This window comes from Agelaius phoeniceus, chromosome 8 (genome assembly GCF_051311805.1).
Source record: "Agelaius phoeniceus isolate bAgePho1 chromosome 8, bAgePho1.hap1, whole genome shotgun sequence".
Taxonomy (NCBI): domain Eukaryota; kingdom Metazoa; phylum Chordata; class Aves; order Passeriformes; family Icteridae; genus Agelaius; species Agelaius phoeniceus.
The window spans coordinates 35,753,065-35,770,403 of record NC_135272.1 but is presented as its reverse complement, the minus strand read 5'-3'; the positions used below and the strand labels follow the sequence as shown (position 1 = coordinate 35,770,403).

At 46.1% G+C, this 17,339-nt stretch overlaps 2 protein-coding genes across 15 annotated transcripts in view; one reads left to right on the top strand and one right to left on the bottom strand.

Moving 5' to 3' along the window:
- The window catches only part of DOCK7 (dedicator of cytokinesis 7), a 95,885-nt gene that overhangs the window by 37,476 nt on the left and 41,070 nt on the right, over positions 1-17,339 (top strand). For all 14 annotated transcript variants that reach the window (XM_077182614.1, XM_077182613.1, XM_077182612.1 and 11 more), the window contains exons 15-18: positions 15,236-15,353; positions 16,074-16,144; positions 16,849-16,987; positions 17,157-17,258. In XM_077182614.1, the coding sequence (XP_077038729.1) occupies positions 15,236-15,353; positions 16,074-16,144; positions 16,849-16,987; positions 17,157-17,258 (430 nt within the window). The remainder of the gene's footprint in view (positions 1-15,235; positions 15,354-16,073; positions 16,145-16,848; positions 16,988-17,156; positions 17,259-17,339) is intronic.
- On the bottom strand, positions 1,215-9,677 carry ANGPTL3 (angiopoietin like 3). The gene is made up of 7 exons (XM_054638057.2): positions 9,165-9,677; positions 7,987-8,097; positions 7,069-7,186; positions 6,258-6,371; positions 5,024-5,119; positions 3,215-3,481; positions 1,215-1,436 (listed from the first exon to the last, which is right to left on the bottom strand). The coding sequence occupies exons 1-7, from the start codon at positions 9,660-9,662 to the stop codon at positions 1,255-1,257; spliced, it is 1,386 nt and encodes a 461-aa protein (XP_054494032.2). The 5' UTR covers positions 9,663-9,677; the 3' UTR covers positions 1,215-1,254.

Genomic DNA, 17,339 nt, shown 5'->3' with positions numbered 1-17,339 from the left:
ATTTAACATTACAGTAAACCAGTACAAATAAGCAACACTGCACGATCTCATCTCTGCTCCAAACCCATGTGAAGGAAAAGGATTTTTATTGCAGAATTTCTGTAATTAACACATTCTGTTCATGGGGTTTCAATCTGGCAAATGACAACCAAAACCATTTCCTGTGCTGAGATAAAAAACCCACACTGTACAAGGGTTGGGGAAGATAAACAAGTCAATATGACTCAGGGGAACTGCAGGACTGGGGCTTTGTCAGTCAGCACTTCCAGGGCCAGCCCAAGGCTGTCACTCAGTGTTCTGCAGCTGAAGTTCAACCTGTGAGTGTCCCCAGGAGCTGGACCAGCCCTCTGCCACGGGTTGTGCCTACTGGGTTTGTGGGTTGGCACGCTTGACCCCATTGGAGCAGCTGTTCCCTAAGTGAAAGGTGTTTTGGTGTGTGCTCACTTGGTTGTTTGTTTAATTCCTTAGCTGGTTGGACTGAAAGGTCACAAAGGCTTGGCTCTGATTCATTTCAGGTGAGGAGAGCAGATCTCTCCCTCCTTTCAGTGAGTTTGAAGTTTGGCTCTTCACTTGCAGTGGGCAGCCCCAGCTGTGCAGTTGCCCTGTGGGATCTGTGGGATGCAGGGGAGCAGGGCTGCTCTGACCCCTGTGTGGGACACACCTGCACACAGCTCCAGAGAGCATGGGCTGGCCTCAGCTACACTCCTGGAAATACCCAGAGCCCTAAAACGAGGAATTACCCATCTTTCATTTGCTCCTAAAACATTCCACAACAAAAAACATGAACCAAACATTCAATTAGTTACTTCAAGAAACCAAATTTCTTTTTTTTCTTTCCCTAAATGTTTTCAGTAGGGTTTTGCCAGCCCTTTGTTCCCAGAAAACACTTTTTGTTTTCCCTACTACACAACCCAGAAAGGAATGCACAGCCTGAAAACCCATTCCCCCAAACAGTTCACATTATCCAATATGTGACAGGTTGGCTCCTAGGCATTAGAATTTCACTGTGGGGAAGGAAAAGCTCCAAAGCTCCACAAAAAGTTGCAGCACGTTGACATTGGGGCTTGAGGGAATGACAACACTCACCAGACATTTTGTAAGACCATCTCAGATGTCTCAGGTTTATGTTTTGGAGAAATTCCATGCAGGGCATGGATTGGGACTTGGCATCTGTTGGTAAATACAGCATCAAGTCCTTTGGTGTGGTGAAGTTCCTTGTGTTTGTTCTGAGTTCAAATGCAGCAGGTTGAGCACTCAGTCAAAGCTTTTTAAGTCTGTTGGGTGGATCATTATTTTGGTTGACTTGAGCAGGTAGTATCTTCCTTTCTTAGGCTTCCAGTAGAGGCCTTTTCCTCTGTCCAGCCTTCCCCTGGACCGTGGTGTGACGTAGTTCCCGTTCAGGTTGGTTTCCTCACACTCACTGTGCCACCAGCCTCCTGAGGAGAAACGTGGCCATGTCAGTCTGTGGCAGAGTAAACAGCTCCTCTTTGCAGCATAAATCTGCTTTAGATCCTAAATTCCAGCTCAGTTGGCATCTGCCCAGGATTCCCAAATCACTGAATTGTTTGGGTTGGGAAAATCCTCTAAAGTCACTGAGTGCAGCCATTCCCCAGCACTGCCAAGGCCACCACTGAGCCATGTCCCCAAATGCCACACCTGCCTGGATTTTAAATCCCTCCAGGGATGGGGACTCCACCACCAAAGGCTGGACAACCCTTTCCATGAAGAAATTTTCCCAAATATCCATTCTAAACATCCTCTGGTGTAACTTGGGGCCATTCCCTCTCCTGTCCCTGTTCCCTGGAGCAGAGCCTGACCCCCCTGGCTGTGCCCTCCTGTCAGGAGCTGTGCAGAGCCACAAGGGCCCCCTGAGCCTCCTTTGCTCCAGGCTCAGCCCCTGCCCAGCTCCCTCAGCTGCTCCAGACCCTTCCCAGCTCCATTCCCTTCCCTGGCCATGCTCCAGCCCCTCAATGTCCTTGTCCTGAGGGGCCCTTCCCTGGACACAAGGTGCCCCTCTTGGCATTGTTTCAGGCATTCACAATTTTCAAGAATGCCTGGGATGATGTACAAAGTGTTTGTTGCATGAAGCAGGTGGCTGGAGGACAATTTTGTCTCCTGTGGTTCAATCATTTAATTGCTTCTTCAGTTGTTTGCTTTCTGCTATAAACTGGCAAACATAAAAGCTTTGTAAATCAGAGATTTACAAAGGGTTTAAGGGTTCTTAATTAAGAACCCTTTAACCAAATTATCTCCGAAGAGAAATAGCCCCACCCTTGCATCTCTTGCTCTTTGGGGAGTGATTATATTATGTGTATAGGACAAGCAGCTAAAATCTGCCTTCAAATGGAAACTCACTCATTATTAACTTTAGGATTGTAGCTTAAATGGAGTTAGAAGTCAGTTTGTCTTTAAGTTTTTTGCAAAGAGGGATCAAACAACTCAACCTGGAGCTGCCAGAGCAGACCAGGCATCAGAGGAGGGACAGCCCTTTGCTTCAGAGTTTGGAATCTCATCCTGGGGTTATTTCAGCCTGGGATGTCTGTTCTGTTTCTGGTGTTGGTTGCACCAGGAGGGCAGGATTAGATGGGATACTGGGAAGAAATTAGATTGGGAAGAAGTTTTTCCCTGTGAGGGTGGTAAGGGGCTGGCAGAGGTTGTCTGGAGAGACTGTGGATTCCCCATCCCTGGAAGTGTCCAAGGCCAGGCTGGACGGGGGCTTGGAGCACCCTGGGATAGTGGAAGGCACCAGGGTTTCACAGAATTCACAGAATGACTGGGTTGGAAGAGACCTTCAAGATCATTGAGTCCAACCCAGCCCCAACACCTCAGCTAAACCCTGGCCCCCAGTGCCACATCCAGGCTTTGTTAAACACACCCAGGGATGGGGACTCCAACTCCACCACCTCCCCGGGCAGCCATTCCAGAACTTTATCACTGTTTCAGTGAAAAACTTTTTCCTAATATCCAACCTAAATTTCCCTTGGTGCAGCTTGAGGCTGCATTTTCCCTTGGCACAGCTTGAGGCTGTGTGCTCTGGTTGTGTCAGGGCTGCTGGAGACAGAGCCCAGCCCCAGCTGAGCACAGGCACCTTTCAGGAGCTGTGAGAGTGATGGGGGCAGCCCTGAGTCTCCTTTCCTCCAGGCTGAGCCCGCTAGGATGAGCTTTATGCTCCCTTCCCAGTGGAGCAGGGCAGCTCCCATGCCCTGGGCCGTACCTGGGTGGCTCTGGGGGCAGCTGGAGCCCCCGGCCGTGGCGTGGTCGGCGGTGGAGAAGCGGAGCCGGGCGTGCTCCGGCAGCGCGTTGGGAATGCTGCCCGACATCCTGGACAGCTGCAGGGTGAAGTTGGTGCTGGGGCCCCCCAGGCTGAAGCTGTACTCGATGTGCCTCCTGTTCCCTCTCCAGTCCTGCAGCTCGATCCGCAGCAGGTAATTCCCCTGCTGGGTGATGGAGTAGATCTTCTTCAGGCCCAGCCAGAATTCCTCTGCAAAGTTGGAGGGAAGAGATGGTTTTAGGGATAAACCTGCAGGTAGTGTGTGTGAAAATACAGTATTTAAAAGGCTTTATTAATTGCTTTAATTAAATCAGTGATTTGAGTCTTGGGGACCGTTGATCTTTGCAGAGGTCTGCTGCTACATTCTTTTTGTTTACCTCTGCTTAATTGCACACTGATGATCAATAAAAGCGGGAGTTCTAAATGAACTGGAGCTTCCCCCTTTAAGTTTCCCACATCGTGTGGAGCTCTGAGAGGGAGCTGGAGACATTTAAGAAGTGTGTAATTGGAATGTGTGACAAATGAAGCTAGTGACATACATAAAACCTAATGGCAATTGTTGCATTTTGGGAGGAAAGAGCTGCAGAACCAAACTGGGGTTTCAGCACCCTCCTGTACAAAGGGAATTTTTCTTTTGCTGGAATTTCTGATCATTAGTTTAATTGGTTTCATATATTATATTCATTAAGTAGCTTATTATCAGCACAGGTAATTGCCACATGTACAAAGTGGGGCTGAATGTGAGTGCCATGCACACAGCTGGCATTTAAACCCATAGAGCACAAGATGCTTGAAGAAAATACCCCCTGATTTCCAGGTTAGGAGCTGTAACCTGGTTTATTTTATCTCCTCAGAAGATGCAGCAAAGCACTGAGTAGGACATAGCTGAGAGCAGTGAAATTCTCTGTAAAATCCAACACTGAAAACATTTGGCTGCTTTTTGGTGCAGTATTTGGGAATTGGGAGACCAATCAAGGAGCCACTAAAGCATCCAGCGGGATCAGATAAAACTTCACAGCTGGGAACTTCTATCCCAAAGCTGAGGGGAAGGTTGAGATCCAGCAGCTCTTTATTATAAAAGAAGTGGAAATAGGTCAATATTGCTGCTCACCTTGGTGAGGTTTAGATCTGTGCTATGCTTAGGAAGTCAGACTGTTTCCCAAACAAGAGGTCACTCATCTCATATGAGAAAAACACAGAGAATATTCTGGATGAGGAGGCTGTTGGGCAGCACTTGGTGCTACAAATTCTTTGGAGTTGATGATTAACAGGGGAACGTGGGTGTTTCCTCACCCTATCCGGCCATGGAGGGGATTGGCCACTCTGGAGAAGCCTGAGGTGTTTGCTCAGGGGAGCACACACAGCCTTGGGCTCTCCTGAGGCTGGAAAAATTGATGTGGTTTTAAGGGTAACAGGATTGCAGGAAGGCTCAGAGAAACTAGTGACAGCAACTTCGTGAGGGTCTGCCTTTGTGTGTGTTTGAAATGCTTTGAGAGGTGCTTTTATAAGTAGTAAAATCTTGATAAAATACTGTTTATAGCATTCTGGCCTTGATTCAGTTTCTAAACACACGTTTGAAGGGATGTCTTTGAGAATTTCACAAGCTATGTGTTCTAGTAAGCACTTCTGCTTCTTCCTGCTTTTTCCAATAAATCAGTTAGATGCTATTTGCAGGTTTAGTCTGCTTTCCTTTCCATAAGAAGATTCAGCTTCTCAAATCAATTGATACACACACAAAAAAGGAATATTTACCATTGAGGTCACCAAAACCATTTGTGTAGGCATCCCAAGTTTGGTTGAAGTCCAGCGATCCGTCCACTCTCTTCTGGATTACAGTCCAGGATGTGCCTGTGAAAAAGGGAAATAAGTCACAGCTTGGCCTTGGCCTCATTCCCTGTCCCTCAGTGTGCTCTGGGGTGCTCCCATTTGAGTTAATTGAGGTCTTGATGACGGGAATTGAAGTGAGCCCAACTGGAGAGAGCTCAGGGCCCCTCCAGTGTCCTTGGCCACACCCGGGGTGACTCCTCTCACAGAATTATTCTGTTAGGCTGCCTTAACTGGGTTTCACGTGTTTATGAGGCCTGAGAGACAGAGAAATTGATAAAGGAGCGATAAGAGCCCCAGACATGGGCTCAGAGGGTCAGACTCTGCTGATAGTGGCTGGCACAGCTCTGGGGCAGGGACGAGGCGCCGGGGCTGTGCCCAGCTGCAGCTCCAGGAGGGTCTTCCCTGAGCCCAGGTCATGACACCCTCACTGCAGCTGCTCAGCAAATGGCAGCAAAGGAGCTTTCTGCAGAGGGCAGCCCTGGGAGCTGGGCGTGCACATCCAAACACGTGAGGTGGCCCCACACGCTCCCCAGCTCTCTGAGGGCATGGGAAGGGATGTGGGGCAGCTCTGGGGGTGCAGAGGAACCAGGGAATGAGGGAACTGGCCAAGCTGTGGGTGGCAAAAGGAACAAATTTGGGTGCCTTAGGGAGGTGACATGGCAGTTGTGTTCCTGGCTGCTGAGCCACCCAAACGTGGCACAGGAATCCCATCCCAGCACTCACTTCTCTGGCTTCACTTTGGCACAGCTCAGTCTAAAGCACAGGCTGTTAATGAACAAAATTTTACTTTTGTAAAAGCAAATTGTTTGCTGTTTGTTTTTCTTTGGGAAATGCATCCATGGTTACCCTGTAATGGGTTTTATAATGACCATTTTCATTGCCTACAGCTAAAGGGGCCTGGGATTTGGATATCCTTAATTTATGTCACATGATTGAATGTCCTTTCCTCAGTATAAACAAGAGGGGAGTTAAGAATGAGAGCAGTGATAAGAGATTGCAGGATATGGGAAACCTAACTTAGAGCAGACAGGCCACTAAGAGAAGTCAAGAAGATACATGAATTTGTACAGTTTCTGTGTTCTTTGGGAGGACACAAAGTTGTTTGGCTTAGAGGAAGATACTTGTGTGAAAATTAGGGTGTTGCTGGCACAGCTCTTACCAAATTTCATTTCACAGTAGACATTGAAAGCTTCTGAGCCATTGGGCTGAATAGTGTAGACCCCACTGGCCTGCACCCCAGTGTGGTAGAGAGCAGTGCAGTCAGCAGCAGCACCTGGGGAGCAAACAGCCTGTTAGAAATCCTGCTTGGAGTGTGCTGAGCTGAGAGCTAAAGAAAAAAATGGGAACGATCATATTGGTAATTCTATTTTACAATAAATGTCACGGAATGGACAGAATGCTTTGGGCATAATAGTGCAGCTGCCAAGGTGTGCATAAGGCTCTGGTTTTTAAGTTAGGCAGGGTTTCAGTTTGGAGGATTTTGGAAAGTTTCTAAGGGCTAAGACTGGACTCTGGCAAATGGGCTTTCCTATGCCTTGTAAAGCTCCTAGTAAATACCATTCTCAGTGCTACACTTCATCAGTGCCTTTCAACTTCAAAGAAAGGACTCCTAAGTCTTGTAATTAGCCCGTGTGAAGTAAATGAGTTCTCTGTTCAGGTTCCACAAGAGAGACATGGGTAAAAGCATGGTCACAGCATGTTTACAAGAGGGAAATGCATCCTATTACTGCATTCTTGGACATTGTTCCTGTGTGTCACCCCAGAGACAAGTACAGCTGGAGTGGGCCTAAATAGATAATGACATTTTTTCCAAAGAAGGAAATCGAATTCCTTCCCACAGCTCAGTGTATAACATAAAAATCATCTCCTTTTAGTCTTTGGCTCCTACAAACCAGTGCAGGGCTGTCCCAGGGGGTGGTGGGAAGGCAGCACGTGCTGTAGTCGGTCTGTAGTCAGAGATGGGGTCTCACCATCAGCTCTGTATGTCCCAGCCGTGGGCCTGTGCACAGCAGAGGGGATGGGCTCTGCCTCCTGCTGCTCCCCCAGGAAGGAATTCTCCAGCAGCTCCAGCAGCTCGATGTGGTTTAGCTGGAAGAGCCATAATTACACTGTTAACTTCCCAAGGCTCTGGAATGATGAAGTTCATGGATCAAGACAATGTCATGCAGAGAATAATTTTTCTTGCGAGTGTAACCCTGTGGAATTCCCAATTTACCACATAAAAATAACTGCAGCTCCACACTGGTGGATTTTAGGTGTGGGATTGCCAGCTGTGCCACTGCTCTGGCAGGGTTGGATTTATGGAGGGAGGAAATGACCCCTTCTCTTGTGGTGCACCTTAATGGGCAAACAGATTTAACTTACTTAATAATAATTTTTAATGGGCAAACAGATTAGCTTATTTCCTCAGGTGACATCACTTAGACAAATAATACCAACAGCTGAGGAGGACAGAACCCACAGTTCCTCAGGCTGAAATGCATTTTCCTCTCAGAATAAATTAAACCTGATCACGCTGGTTGTGCTGTATTACAGTGATACATGTTGGACTTCCACTCTGGGAGTGGGTTTTGGAAATTAAGAAAGAGGTAGAGAGCAGTGAGACTTCCAGACTAATGGAGGAGCAATGATGTGATAGATAATAAGAGGAAAAACCCCAAAAGAGCAGTCAGAGATGCAGCAGCCTGGTGTGAGTGCCAGGTCTCAAAGCTGTTGTTGGCCACAGCTCCTGCCTGGCAGCGCTGCAGCCTGTCCCCAGAACAGGTACCTGAAATGGTCCCACCTTCCTCTGCACCCCAAACTCAACAAGGGGTGCCTGACCCCAGGATGGACCCTCAGCTCCCTCAGTGTCAGGAGAGATGGAAGGGGCAGCAGGGTGCATCCTGTACCTTGTCTTCCAGCTCCATGATCTGGTTGTGCTGCCTGTCCAGCTGCACGTGCTGGTCCTCCACGATCCTCAGGAGCTGCTTGATGTCGTTGTCCTGCTGCTCCACAAAAGCCTGAGGGCAGGGAGGGGAGGATGGAGGAGGGTTAGGAGCAGCAGGAGACCTTCAGCAGTGGTGCTGCCTCTGTAACTCTTGTCCTGGGGCCAGTTTTGAGAGGCACAAACCACTGAACGTTCCCTTCCTTTTCCAGGGAATCCTAGAATGTCCCTGGCTGGAAGGGACCCACAAGGATCATCAAAGTCCAGCTCCAGAGGTTTGCATGCTTTGCCTCTAAAATGAAAAATTTCTTTGCTTCTGGAGCAAACGCCCATTTTTTGGAGACAAACTACTGGCAGCTTTGTAGACTCTTTTGCTCTTTTCCTTCTCTTTTCACATTCAGAACAATTATGTTCTGTGGAATCAGCCCTTGATTCAAACTAGATTAAAAAAGGGAAAAATTCCCAGCATTTAGGGTATCAGCTTGGGATTTGAGAGATCAGGATTCATCTTTTTGTTTTGACACAAACATCCAGTATTTTGCCATACAAATTGCTTGGCCCTTTTATACTTCTGCAAAATACAGTTAATATTTCCTTTTCTATAGAAAACCTTATACCCACCTAACTGCTTCCATAATTAACATATTAATTTTATCAATACCTGTCAGGTTCTTTGGTTCTGGAGGTGCTATATTTGGTGCTATAAATGCCCTTCTCTAAAGGTTTAAGCTCCCTGTTTCTGCATTGGACAGGCAGTTCCTACTGCATTGATGTGGGATGAGCTGGTGATGTACAGACCCATGGGCATCTCATAATTTTCCAGATTGCAAAACTTTTTTATCATTATGATGACAAAATTCCTTAAAATCAATTTGCAAATCAATACTGAAAATAATACAGAGCTTTATAATTTCACAGTTTTTCACTGATTTCTCTGGGGAATTTTACTGCAAAATTAACGCTGTGTCAGAGTAAGGCAGTGATTTTTTTTTAAGGTTATTACAGTGATTTCTTCCTCAAAAAATCAGACTAGTACTCCAGTGAGGAGCAATGGGAAGCATGAGCTTCTATTGCACAATTCCTGATGATGGCATTGCAGTGTATTTTGGCTCAGTGTGTCAGGGCCTTTCACAAGTCACTTACTTTGAGTGAGGAAATTTCTTTTGTCTCTTGCACCGAAGGCTGGAAAATGGCCAGTTTGGTGACCTTGTCCTCCAGTCCCCACACTTGCTCCTGCAGCTGGATTTTGTTTTGGATGAGGTCTTCAATCTTCAGGTTCATCTCCTGTGAGAGGTTCTTTATCTCCTCATTGTTGATTTGCAGCCTGGCCGTGGTTTGCCGGAGCTGTTCTTCTTCCTCCTTGATTTCGCTGGTTTGCAGGGAGAGCTCGTAAAAGGACCTGTCAAAAATGTAGAGTTTCTGAAAGATGTCGTTCATCTGCCCCTTGGTCTTGTGGACAAAGTCTTTGAGGCCGTGGCCCAGCTGGAGGAGCCCATTGGCCAAGATTCGCACGTCGTCCAACATCGCAAATCTCGATTTCGTTTCGGGAGATGCGGCGGGACCCACGGAGAAAAATTCCTTGTCAGCTCCAGCTGGGAGAGCCAGGGGGGCCAGGAATAGTAAAACTGGAATGATCTTCATGTTCCCTCCTTCTGGCTCTCTTTGCTCAGGATGCAGAGGCTTTTCCCAGTGACAGCTCGTGCTCTGTGGCTGTTCTGGGTTGCAGAACTTGATCTATTTATACTCCTCTTCATTTTGGGAGAGGCAGAGCACGGGTTGATCATTAAGCTGTGTGTGTTTGAACGAGTGTAACCCCTCCTGAATGTAGGTTGGTACCTGGGAAGATAAAATTGAGAGACGGGCACGTTGCTGATTAAACTGGTTCTGAACTTTTCCATCTGCCAGGCCTTCTGGTGTAAAATGTTATTGATGACACGGTGTTTTTCACACAACTCTTTTTAATAGGTTAATTTTGGGTCATAATCTGGGTAAGGGCTTAAATTGCTCCTTGTTTGTGTTGTTTGGTTCCCTTTATTGCCTCGGGAGTGTGAAAGGATTTTACCATGTTTGAGAGCGCTGGATGTTCAGGTTGTGAAGCTCCTTGATGAGCTGTGGAAGGGCAAAATATTCCCAGATGATTCACACAACTTGATTTTCATCTCAGGCCGTTTTCTGATGTAACTCATTGTGCTGCAGTGGATTTACTTGTCATGGAGCCCAGATTAAGTGAGAAAGAGGGAATTAGGTCCAGAGATTGCCTGGATGTGATTCTGCTGTGTTAAGGTTTGTGCAGTAATTTACACCATATAAAACTTATTTTTTAAGAGCTGCTTTGCAGAGGTGGGTGAGATAAATAATACCTCGCTTGCATTTCTCACCTTAGCATTCTTTTTGCTGTTTAAGATTCACACTGCATAAAGAAAGGCTGCAAGTGCTCTGAAATAAATGCCCAGTTCTGCAGTGGGTCTCTGCATGAAAACATGGGTTTTTTGGGTAGTACTGCAGTGTGAGTCAAAGGTATTTCTCTTTCTGGACTCATTCATAGCAATCCAAGAAATCAAAATCAAACATTGCACAATGTGCTTTGGAGAGTTTTCAGGTTTTTGCCAAATTCTTGTATGTTTAGAAATTCTTCCCCTGGACATCTTGTTGTGTTGTTGATGTACACATGCACGTATGATATGAAGCATCCATAGAAAAAATGTTTAAAAACTGAAACTTTTACCTCATATGTTGGATTTTTGGTGTGCTTAGGGGTTGGTAATATCCAGGTGACCTTCCCATTCACAATTAAATACTGTGAAAGTATTTTAGATCTCAGATTAATTGCTGGGGAATATTTTGTGCCAGTATGATTGGGATCAGAGCTCCTGGAGTACCTGAAGTATGGAAAAATAGCAGAAGTAGGGAGATGATCAGGCCCAGCTCTGGGCAGAATAGGGATTCCTTCAAAAAAAATAATTCTGAATTGTTTCTCTGGCTTCTGACACAGGGATTTTGAGCTGCAAAACTTGAAAAACTGGTTGTAAAATTAAAAAAAAAAAAACAAAAAAAAACCCCAAACCAATGTATAGACATTGTTCAATCCACTTCACAGTACTTGAGTGGCCCCAGTTTTATGTGGTTTCAAATGAACCATTTTCTTCTTTAACTATTTCATGTAAGAAATATTTATGGTTTATTTTGAATTCTTCCTAACCCCATCACCTCCCAAAAATCTTTCTTCTTGGCTTAGTCTTTCTAAAAATGTAGGGAGTTAGTGAAGAAATAGCAATGACCAAACAACTGGGGATCAGACATTCTGCCAGGTTGCTACAGCTTGTGTCCCCTGTGCTGCTCAGACAGGACACTACCTGTGGGAAAGGTTTGTTTTCCAAAGGGAAAAGGCAGCCAAAGGCCCTGATGTCAAATATTAATGAAGCACTAATTAGCTGCCAAGCACGTTTCCATATTAATGCCAAGGCCATGAAGTCAGACAGTGCTAAACTCACTACAGAGCACCCCTAGATGTCACAACAGTCCCAGAGTCCAGAAGAAAAGTGGGACACAGGAAAGCAGAGAGGAGAAAAGCTTCTGCCATGATTAAACCATAAAATTCAAGAGCTTTGGAAGCCCTGAGAGGGAATCCTGCCTCTGAGAGTTGTCAGGAGAAGATGTATATAACAAACATGATCCTGAAGATCTTTCATGCACCTGGGTGACCCTGATTATATGGGCTTTAAATGATTTTTATAGTAGGAATAAAGCAAAGAAAAAGGTCTTTGGGTTTTACTGAAAAGGGAAATTTTCATAATAAGAAAATTCATTCATAGGAATTTTCATTGTGTAAGAGTTAGGAGCAGCTCTTAATGTTTTAATGCCTTTGTGAAGGATTTTGCAAAATGGCTGCAATGATGTTACATAAATATTTAGAGGAGTGCCTGGTGCCCTTATGTCCATGGCTTGGGAAGCCTTTGCACTTTAGCAATTTATTTTATGGAAGTAGAAGTACTTTGGAGATCTGTTTGAGATAATAGGATAAGCTTTGCATATATTTGGCATGGCACTTTAATAAAAGCTCCAAACACAAGTCCTTGGGTTTACAGCTCCTGCCTGAAACTTTTATTGATGGAAATCAAGACATTTATAACGTTCTGTCCCTTTTTCAGCCATCAGTCCCTTTCCATGGCTGTGTTTAGACAGGAAGATCTGAGGGTTTTAGTGATGTGAGGTAGAACAGAGGCTGGGAGAGCTGGGGATGGAGAAGAGAAGGCTCTGGGGGGATCTTAGAGCCCCTTCCAGTGCCTAAAGGGACTCCAGGAAAGCTGGAAAGGGGCTTGGGACAATGGCCTGGCGTGACAGGACAAGAGGTGATGGTTTTAACCTGAAAAAGTGTAGTTTAGATGAGATTAGATACTGGGAATAAATTAATGTCTGTGTGGGTGGTGAGGCCCTGGCCCAGTTTGTCCAGAGTTTCCCCATCCCAGGAAGTGTCCAAGGACAGGTGGGACAGGGTTTGGAGCAGTTTGGGACAGTGGAACGTGTCCCTGGACATGGCAGGGGGTGGCACGAGGTGATCTTTACATCCCTTCAACCCAAACCAGGGTTCAAACCCAACTTGACCAGTGGTAAGGTCAAGCAGGATTTTTCCATTTGGAAAAATCACATTCTGGTTTGCTAGCTGGGCATTTTTTCCCCTTTTTCCCTGTAAGTTTTCCACAAAGGGAAGATGCCTGTAATAGGAAACCCTCTGAGGGAGGCTGCCTGAACAGGGGGGAACATCCCCTGTCCCCTATTCCAGTGGGATCTGTGCATCTCAAATCCCATAAGAGCTTTGTCCCAGTGAAGTGCCCTTAATGAGGGCTTGAAAAGCAGTGGAGAGGGGAATGACCTGTCCCTTTCCTCAGCATAAATCAATCCTTTGCATAAGCCTGCCTTTAATATAGGGATCCTGTAGCCTGGCTTCACAAATACCTTAAATCTTTCTCTTAAGTACTAATAATACTTAATAAAAGTTTTATGAGCAAGGTACATTTTAGAGTAAATTTTCATATCCATTTTCATTTTAAAAGAACATCAAGCAGCAAATGTATTCATGGCAGAACAAAGTAATTTAGGAGAGTCACAAAAATGGCCCTGGCCCTCTCTGAAATAGTAGGGGAGCGTTGATTTGGCAAAGTGACCAGTGGGGATGGGATTCCAAAACTTAATTCACCATGAAGGACTTGAGAGGGAAGAAATTCCCACTTGCCTGCTAAGATTATTCCTCTGCCTGCAGGGGTGAAGCAGAGCCTGGTTCATGAGGCTGCCCCAAATGTCCCTGGAGCTGGACTGCTCTTAGGGAATTCCTTAGGATCAGCATTGGCTGGGGCTGTCTGGATGGGGCTGTTAGGGGAGGAGATTTGAGGAATTGCCATCAGAACCAAGGCCTTGGGTGGGATTCATTGGCCAAAATCTTGTCATTAGTGCCATTTCAGGCAGCCAAGGGCAGCCTCCCTTTGCAGCTACTCCTCCAGGAGTGTGTCCCACCAGTGCAGGTGTTTTGGAAACTCCTGGCATGTGAAAGGCACCAGGTACCTTCCCTGAGTTACTGCCCTTCTGAGAATCCAAAAAAGTCTTTTTGTTACCAACCTCCTGCTGCCAGCACTCGACAGCAGCTGCTTTATTACACCTTAAAAGTTGTCCTGCTGTGCTCCTCACTTCACTTCTGAGCCCATCTGGCTTCTGGTGTCTCTGTGGGACAAGGAGCAGTTGGAAACCACTCACAAATTGTGTTCAGACCCACGAACAGTTCCCAGAGGGAAGGGAACCTCTTTTTCCTCTTGCCTCACAAGCCAGGGCTGTCAGAGGGCTGGTTGTGCAGTGTTTGGCCAGAATGCAGCGTGCCAGTCCTTCCTCCCTGGGAGCTGGAGGCAGCCCTGGAAGCCCTCCCTGAGCTCCCATGGACCATCCCTGCTGGATCCCCTGGCTGGAGCCAGGCTGGCCAAGGAGGATGATGCTGGTGTGGTGGGCAGGGCTGGCTGGGAGGTGGAATGGGGATTGCCAGGCTGGTTTATTGAAGATATGTAACAATTCATACATTTAGACTTGTTTGGCAGCAAAAGAATGTTCATTTCCTCTGAATAACTGAATGTTGAGGTGGAAAAGTCTGGGGTTTTTTTGTCTTTAAAAGAACATCAAGGAGATTTGTGTAGATCTAAGTGGCTTGCACAAAGGACAGGTAGGGGTTTGTGGTGGACAGTTTTGCTGATGAAGCGTGAATCCAACTTTCAGCTTGTTGGCAAGGGCCCAGCAGGGCTCAGAGGACAGAAAATACTGCAGAATTTTGCATCTCTCATGGATATTAAAGTAACCAGGGACTTGGAGAAATGGGACTGGAAGGGGTTTCCAGAATGTGTCCCCTGCCCAGAAAAGCTTGAGGTTGTCTTTAAACCCAGCTGGAGAGTATCTGCCTCACCTGTCCTGAGAAACCACCAGAAATGGAAGTTTTACACCCTCCAAGGCAATTTGTTCTACTGCTTTAACTCTCCTTACAGCCAGAACATTTTCCCTTGTGCCTCACCTAAATCTCCTGTGCTGCAATTTCCTCCCATTAGGTCCTGCCACATCCCCTGTGGATGTGATGAGCACTTTATTACTTCAGCCTTTGAAACAGTTCTTTAGCTACCTGGGAGTGTTGTCATTACCTGAAGCTACATGTATCTGTTCAGTTTAATCCATCTCAGAGGAAAAATGTAACCTGAAGTTATCCCAATGTCAGGAGATTTAAAAAAGAAAAGAAAAAAAAAGGAAAAAAAAAGGACAGGCCACAAGGAGGGAGGTATTTAACAGAAACCAGCTGCTCTGTGTTAAGCAAATAAAGTAAATAAAGCTTATGTATTCATGTTATATTTGCTCTGTGTTGAGCAAATAAAGTAAATAAAGCTTTTGTATTCATATTTTCTTTCCTCTTGAATTTAGATTATAGAATCACTAGGAAATTTTTGGATGGATTTTTCAAGTACCCTTCCAAACAAGAAATGTTTCAAAATGTGATGAGAGTTGAAAAATTATGTCTTTTGATGTGTGCAATAAGGGGTCATTACCAAAGACAAATTGTTTGTCTGGGTGTGCACTGCATCTCATGGAACAGAAAATGTCAAACCCTTGAGTGTGAGCCTTTCCAGAGAGGTTTAAATTACAGCATTAATGAAGGTGTGACCCCTCTCATCAGCTGCTGCCTTTGTCTCTTGCAGGAATCTCCTCTATGTGTATCCACAGAGCCTTAACTTTGCCAACCGGCAGGGATCTGCCAGGAACATCACAGTGAAAGTGCAGTTCATGTATGGAGAGGACCCCAGCAATGCCATGCCGGTGAGGGAGGCCCTGTGCTCCATGGGAAGGAGCACTTAAAACTCCTGTCAGGCTGCTCAAACCTCACTGAAATGCATTTCAAAAGAACGAGTTCAGGGGAATAGAAAATGGTATTTCAGAGCAAAGAGTGCAGTTGTGTAGAGTTTGCAAGGTGACAGTGGAGCAGCTGGAATTTTAATGTGAGATTATTGATTATAAAGGTGGTGAGGCCCTGACAGGCATTGTCCAGAGAGATTCTCCATCCCTGGAAGTGTTCAAGGCCACATTGGATGGGACTTGGAGCGACCTGGGATAGTGGAAGCTGTCCCTGTCTCATTCCTGAGATGGGATTTAAATTCCCTTCCAACTCAACCCATTCTGGGTTTCTGTGTTTGCAGCAGGCACTGCTCATGGTTGGAATAGAAGTTTGGCTTCCATGACAAAGGATTAAAGGTGACAGCTTTGTTCAGGGCCAGCGGTGATCCTCACTCAGAGAGGATCTGTGCAGGGGTGGTTCCACCCATCAGTTCTTCTGCCATGTTTGTGTCCATGTGTCACTGGAGTTGTTGAAATTGTGCCTTTTCAGTGACTGAGTAAGTGCTGCCTATAAGTGAAGGGGCAGGGAACAAGTTGTAATGGGTGCACAGTAAATGGATCTCTAAATGTCTCTACAGGATTATGGAACAAATTCTTGGCACAGTTTTAAACGGGGGTTCCTGTGGTTTTTTCCTCTTTTTGCAGGTCATCTTTGGCAAATCCAGCTGTCCTGAGTTTTCCAAGGAAGCATACACAGCTGTGGTGTATCACAACAGGTAAACACAGTGTGGAAGTGACTCACCAGTGACCGGTGTTAATTATTTAACAATCAGTGTCTGGACAGCACTCACAGAGACTGCAGTGCCAGTTGATGCTGTCCTTAGAGTTTTGTGACAACTGGGAGACAGAGTCTTTGTTTGCTGGGGGACAGATCAGCTTTGTGTGATCCTGAGCACGTAGCCCAGCTCAGCAGATGCTCCAAGCACAGCTCCAGTCTGCAGTCATGAAGATTTATGTTCCAAACTCACGGGTGCAGGTGCTCCCATTGTTTTCTTGGAGCCTTTTAGACATTAGGTACAAATTGGAGCTCCTTGATCTTGAGAATAATTCCATTGCAGCTGGGGTGAGGGGTGCTGAATCCAGCAGGAACATTTTCCTGGCTTTGCAGCTGTGCCAGGGAGAGCTGTTCCAGGGGAGATTGCTGTCCTGCAGGTCAGGCTTGTGGCAGTATCCACGTTGAGACAGGAGTTTATTGTTCATGGGGCTCAGAGTGCCTGTGTGAGGAGGAGGAGGCTGCTGCCCATTTTTTTGTGGATTAGAAGTTTTTCCAGTCTTTGGTGATCAGAAAGTGAGCTTTAATCCCTTGGGACAGCCCATACACTCCCTTTCCTGCAGATCCTTTAGCTCAAAGGGTTCAGTCTGGAGCACAAGGTAGCAAACCACTGTGGGTGACTCAGCTGAGGCTCTGCTCTCTGCACAGATCTCCTGATTTTCACGAGGAAATCAAGATTAAGCTTCCAGCCACTTTGACAGACCATCACCATCTGCTTTTTACTTTCTACCACGTCAGTTGCCAACAAAAACAAAACACACCCCTGGAGACTCCAGTCGGCTACACCGTGAGTGTCTTTCCATCCTTGTATTTTTCAGGATTCATTCAAATGCATTTGCTGGCTCTTTGTTTAGCATCCCTGTGAGCTCATATCCCATTGGAGAGCTTGGGCAATTGGCAAAAGTCAAAGAAAGCCTTAAGAAATGAGTGTTTTTGTTGTTTTCTTCTCTTTGCAGTGGATCCCGATGCTGCAGAACGGCCGGTTAAAGACGGGTCAGTTCTGCCTTCCCGTGTCATTGGAAAAGCCACCACAGGCTTACTCAGTGCTTTCTCCAGAGGTGAGCTGAGTTCTGCCTGCTGGAAACCAGCAGAAGACATGTGAAAGAAAATGAGAGGATGTGCACACATATCTGTGTGTG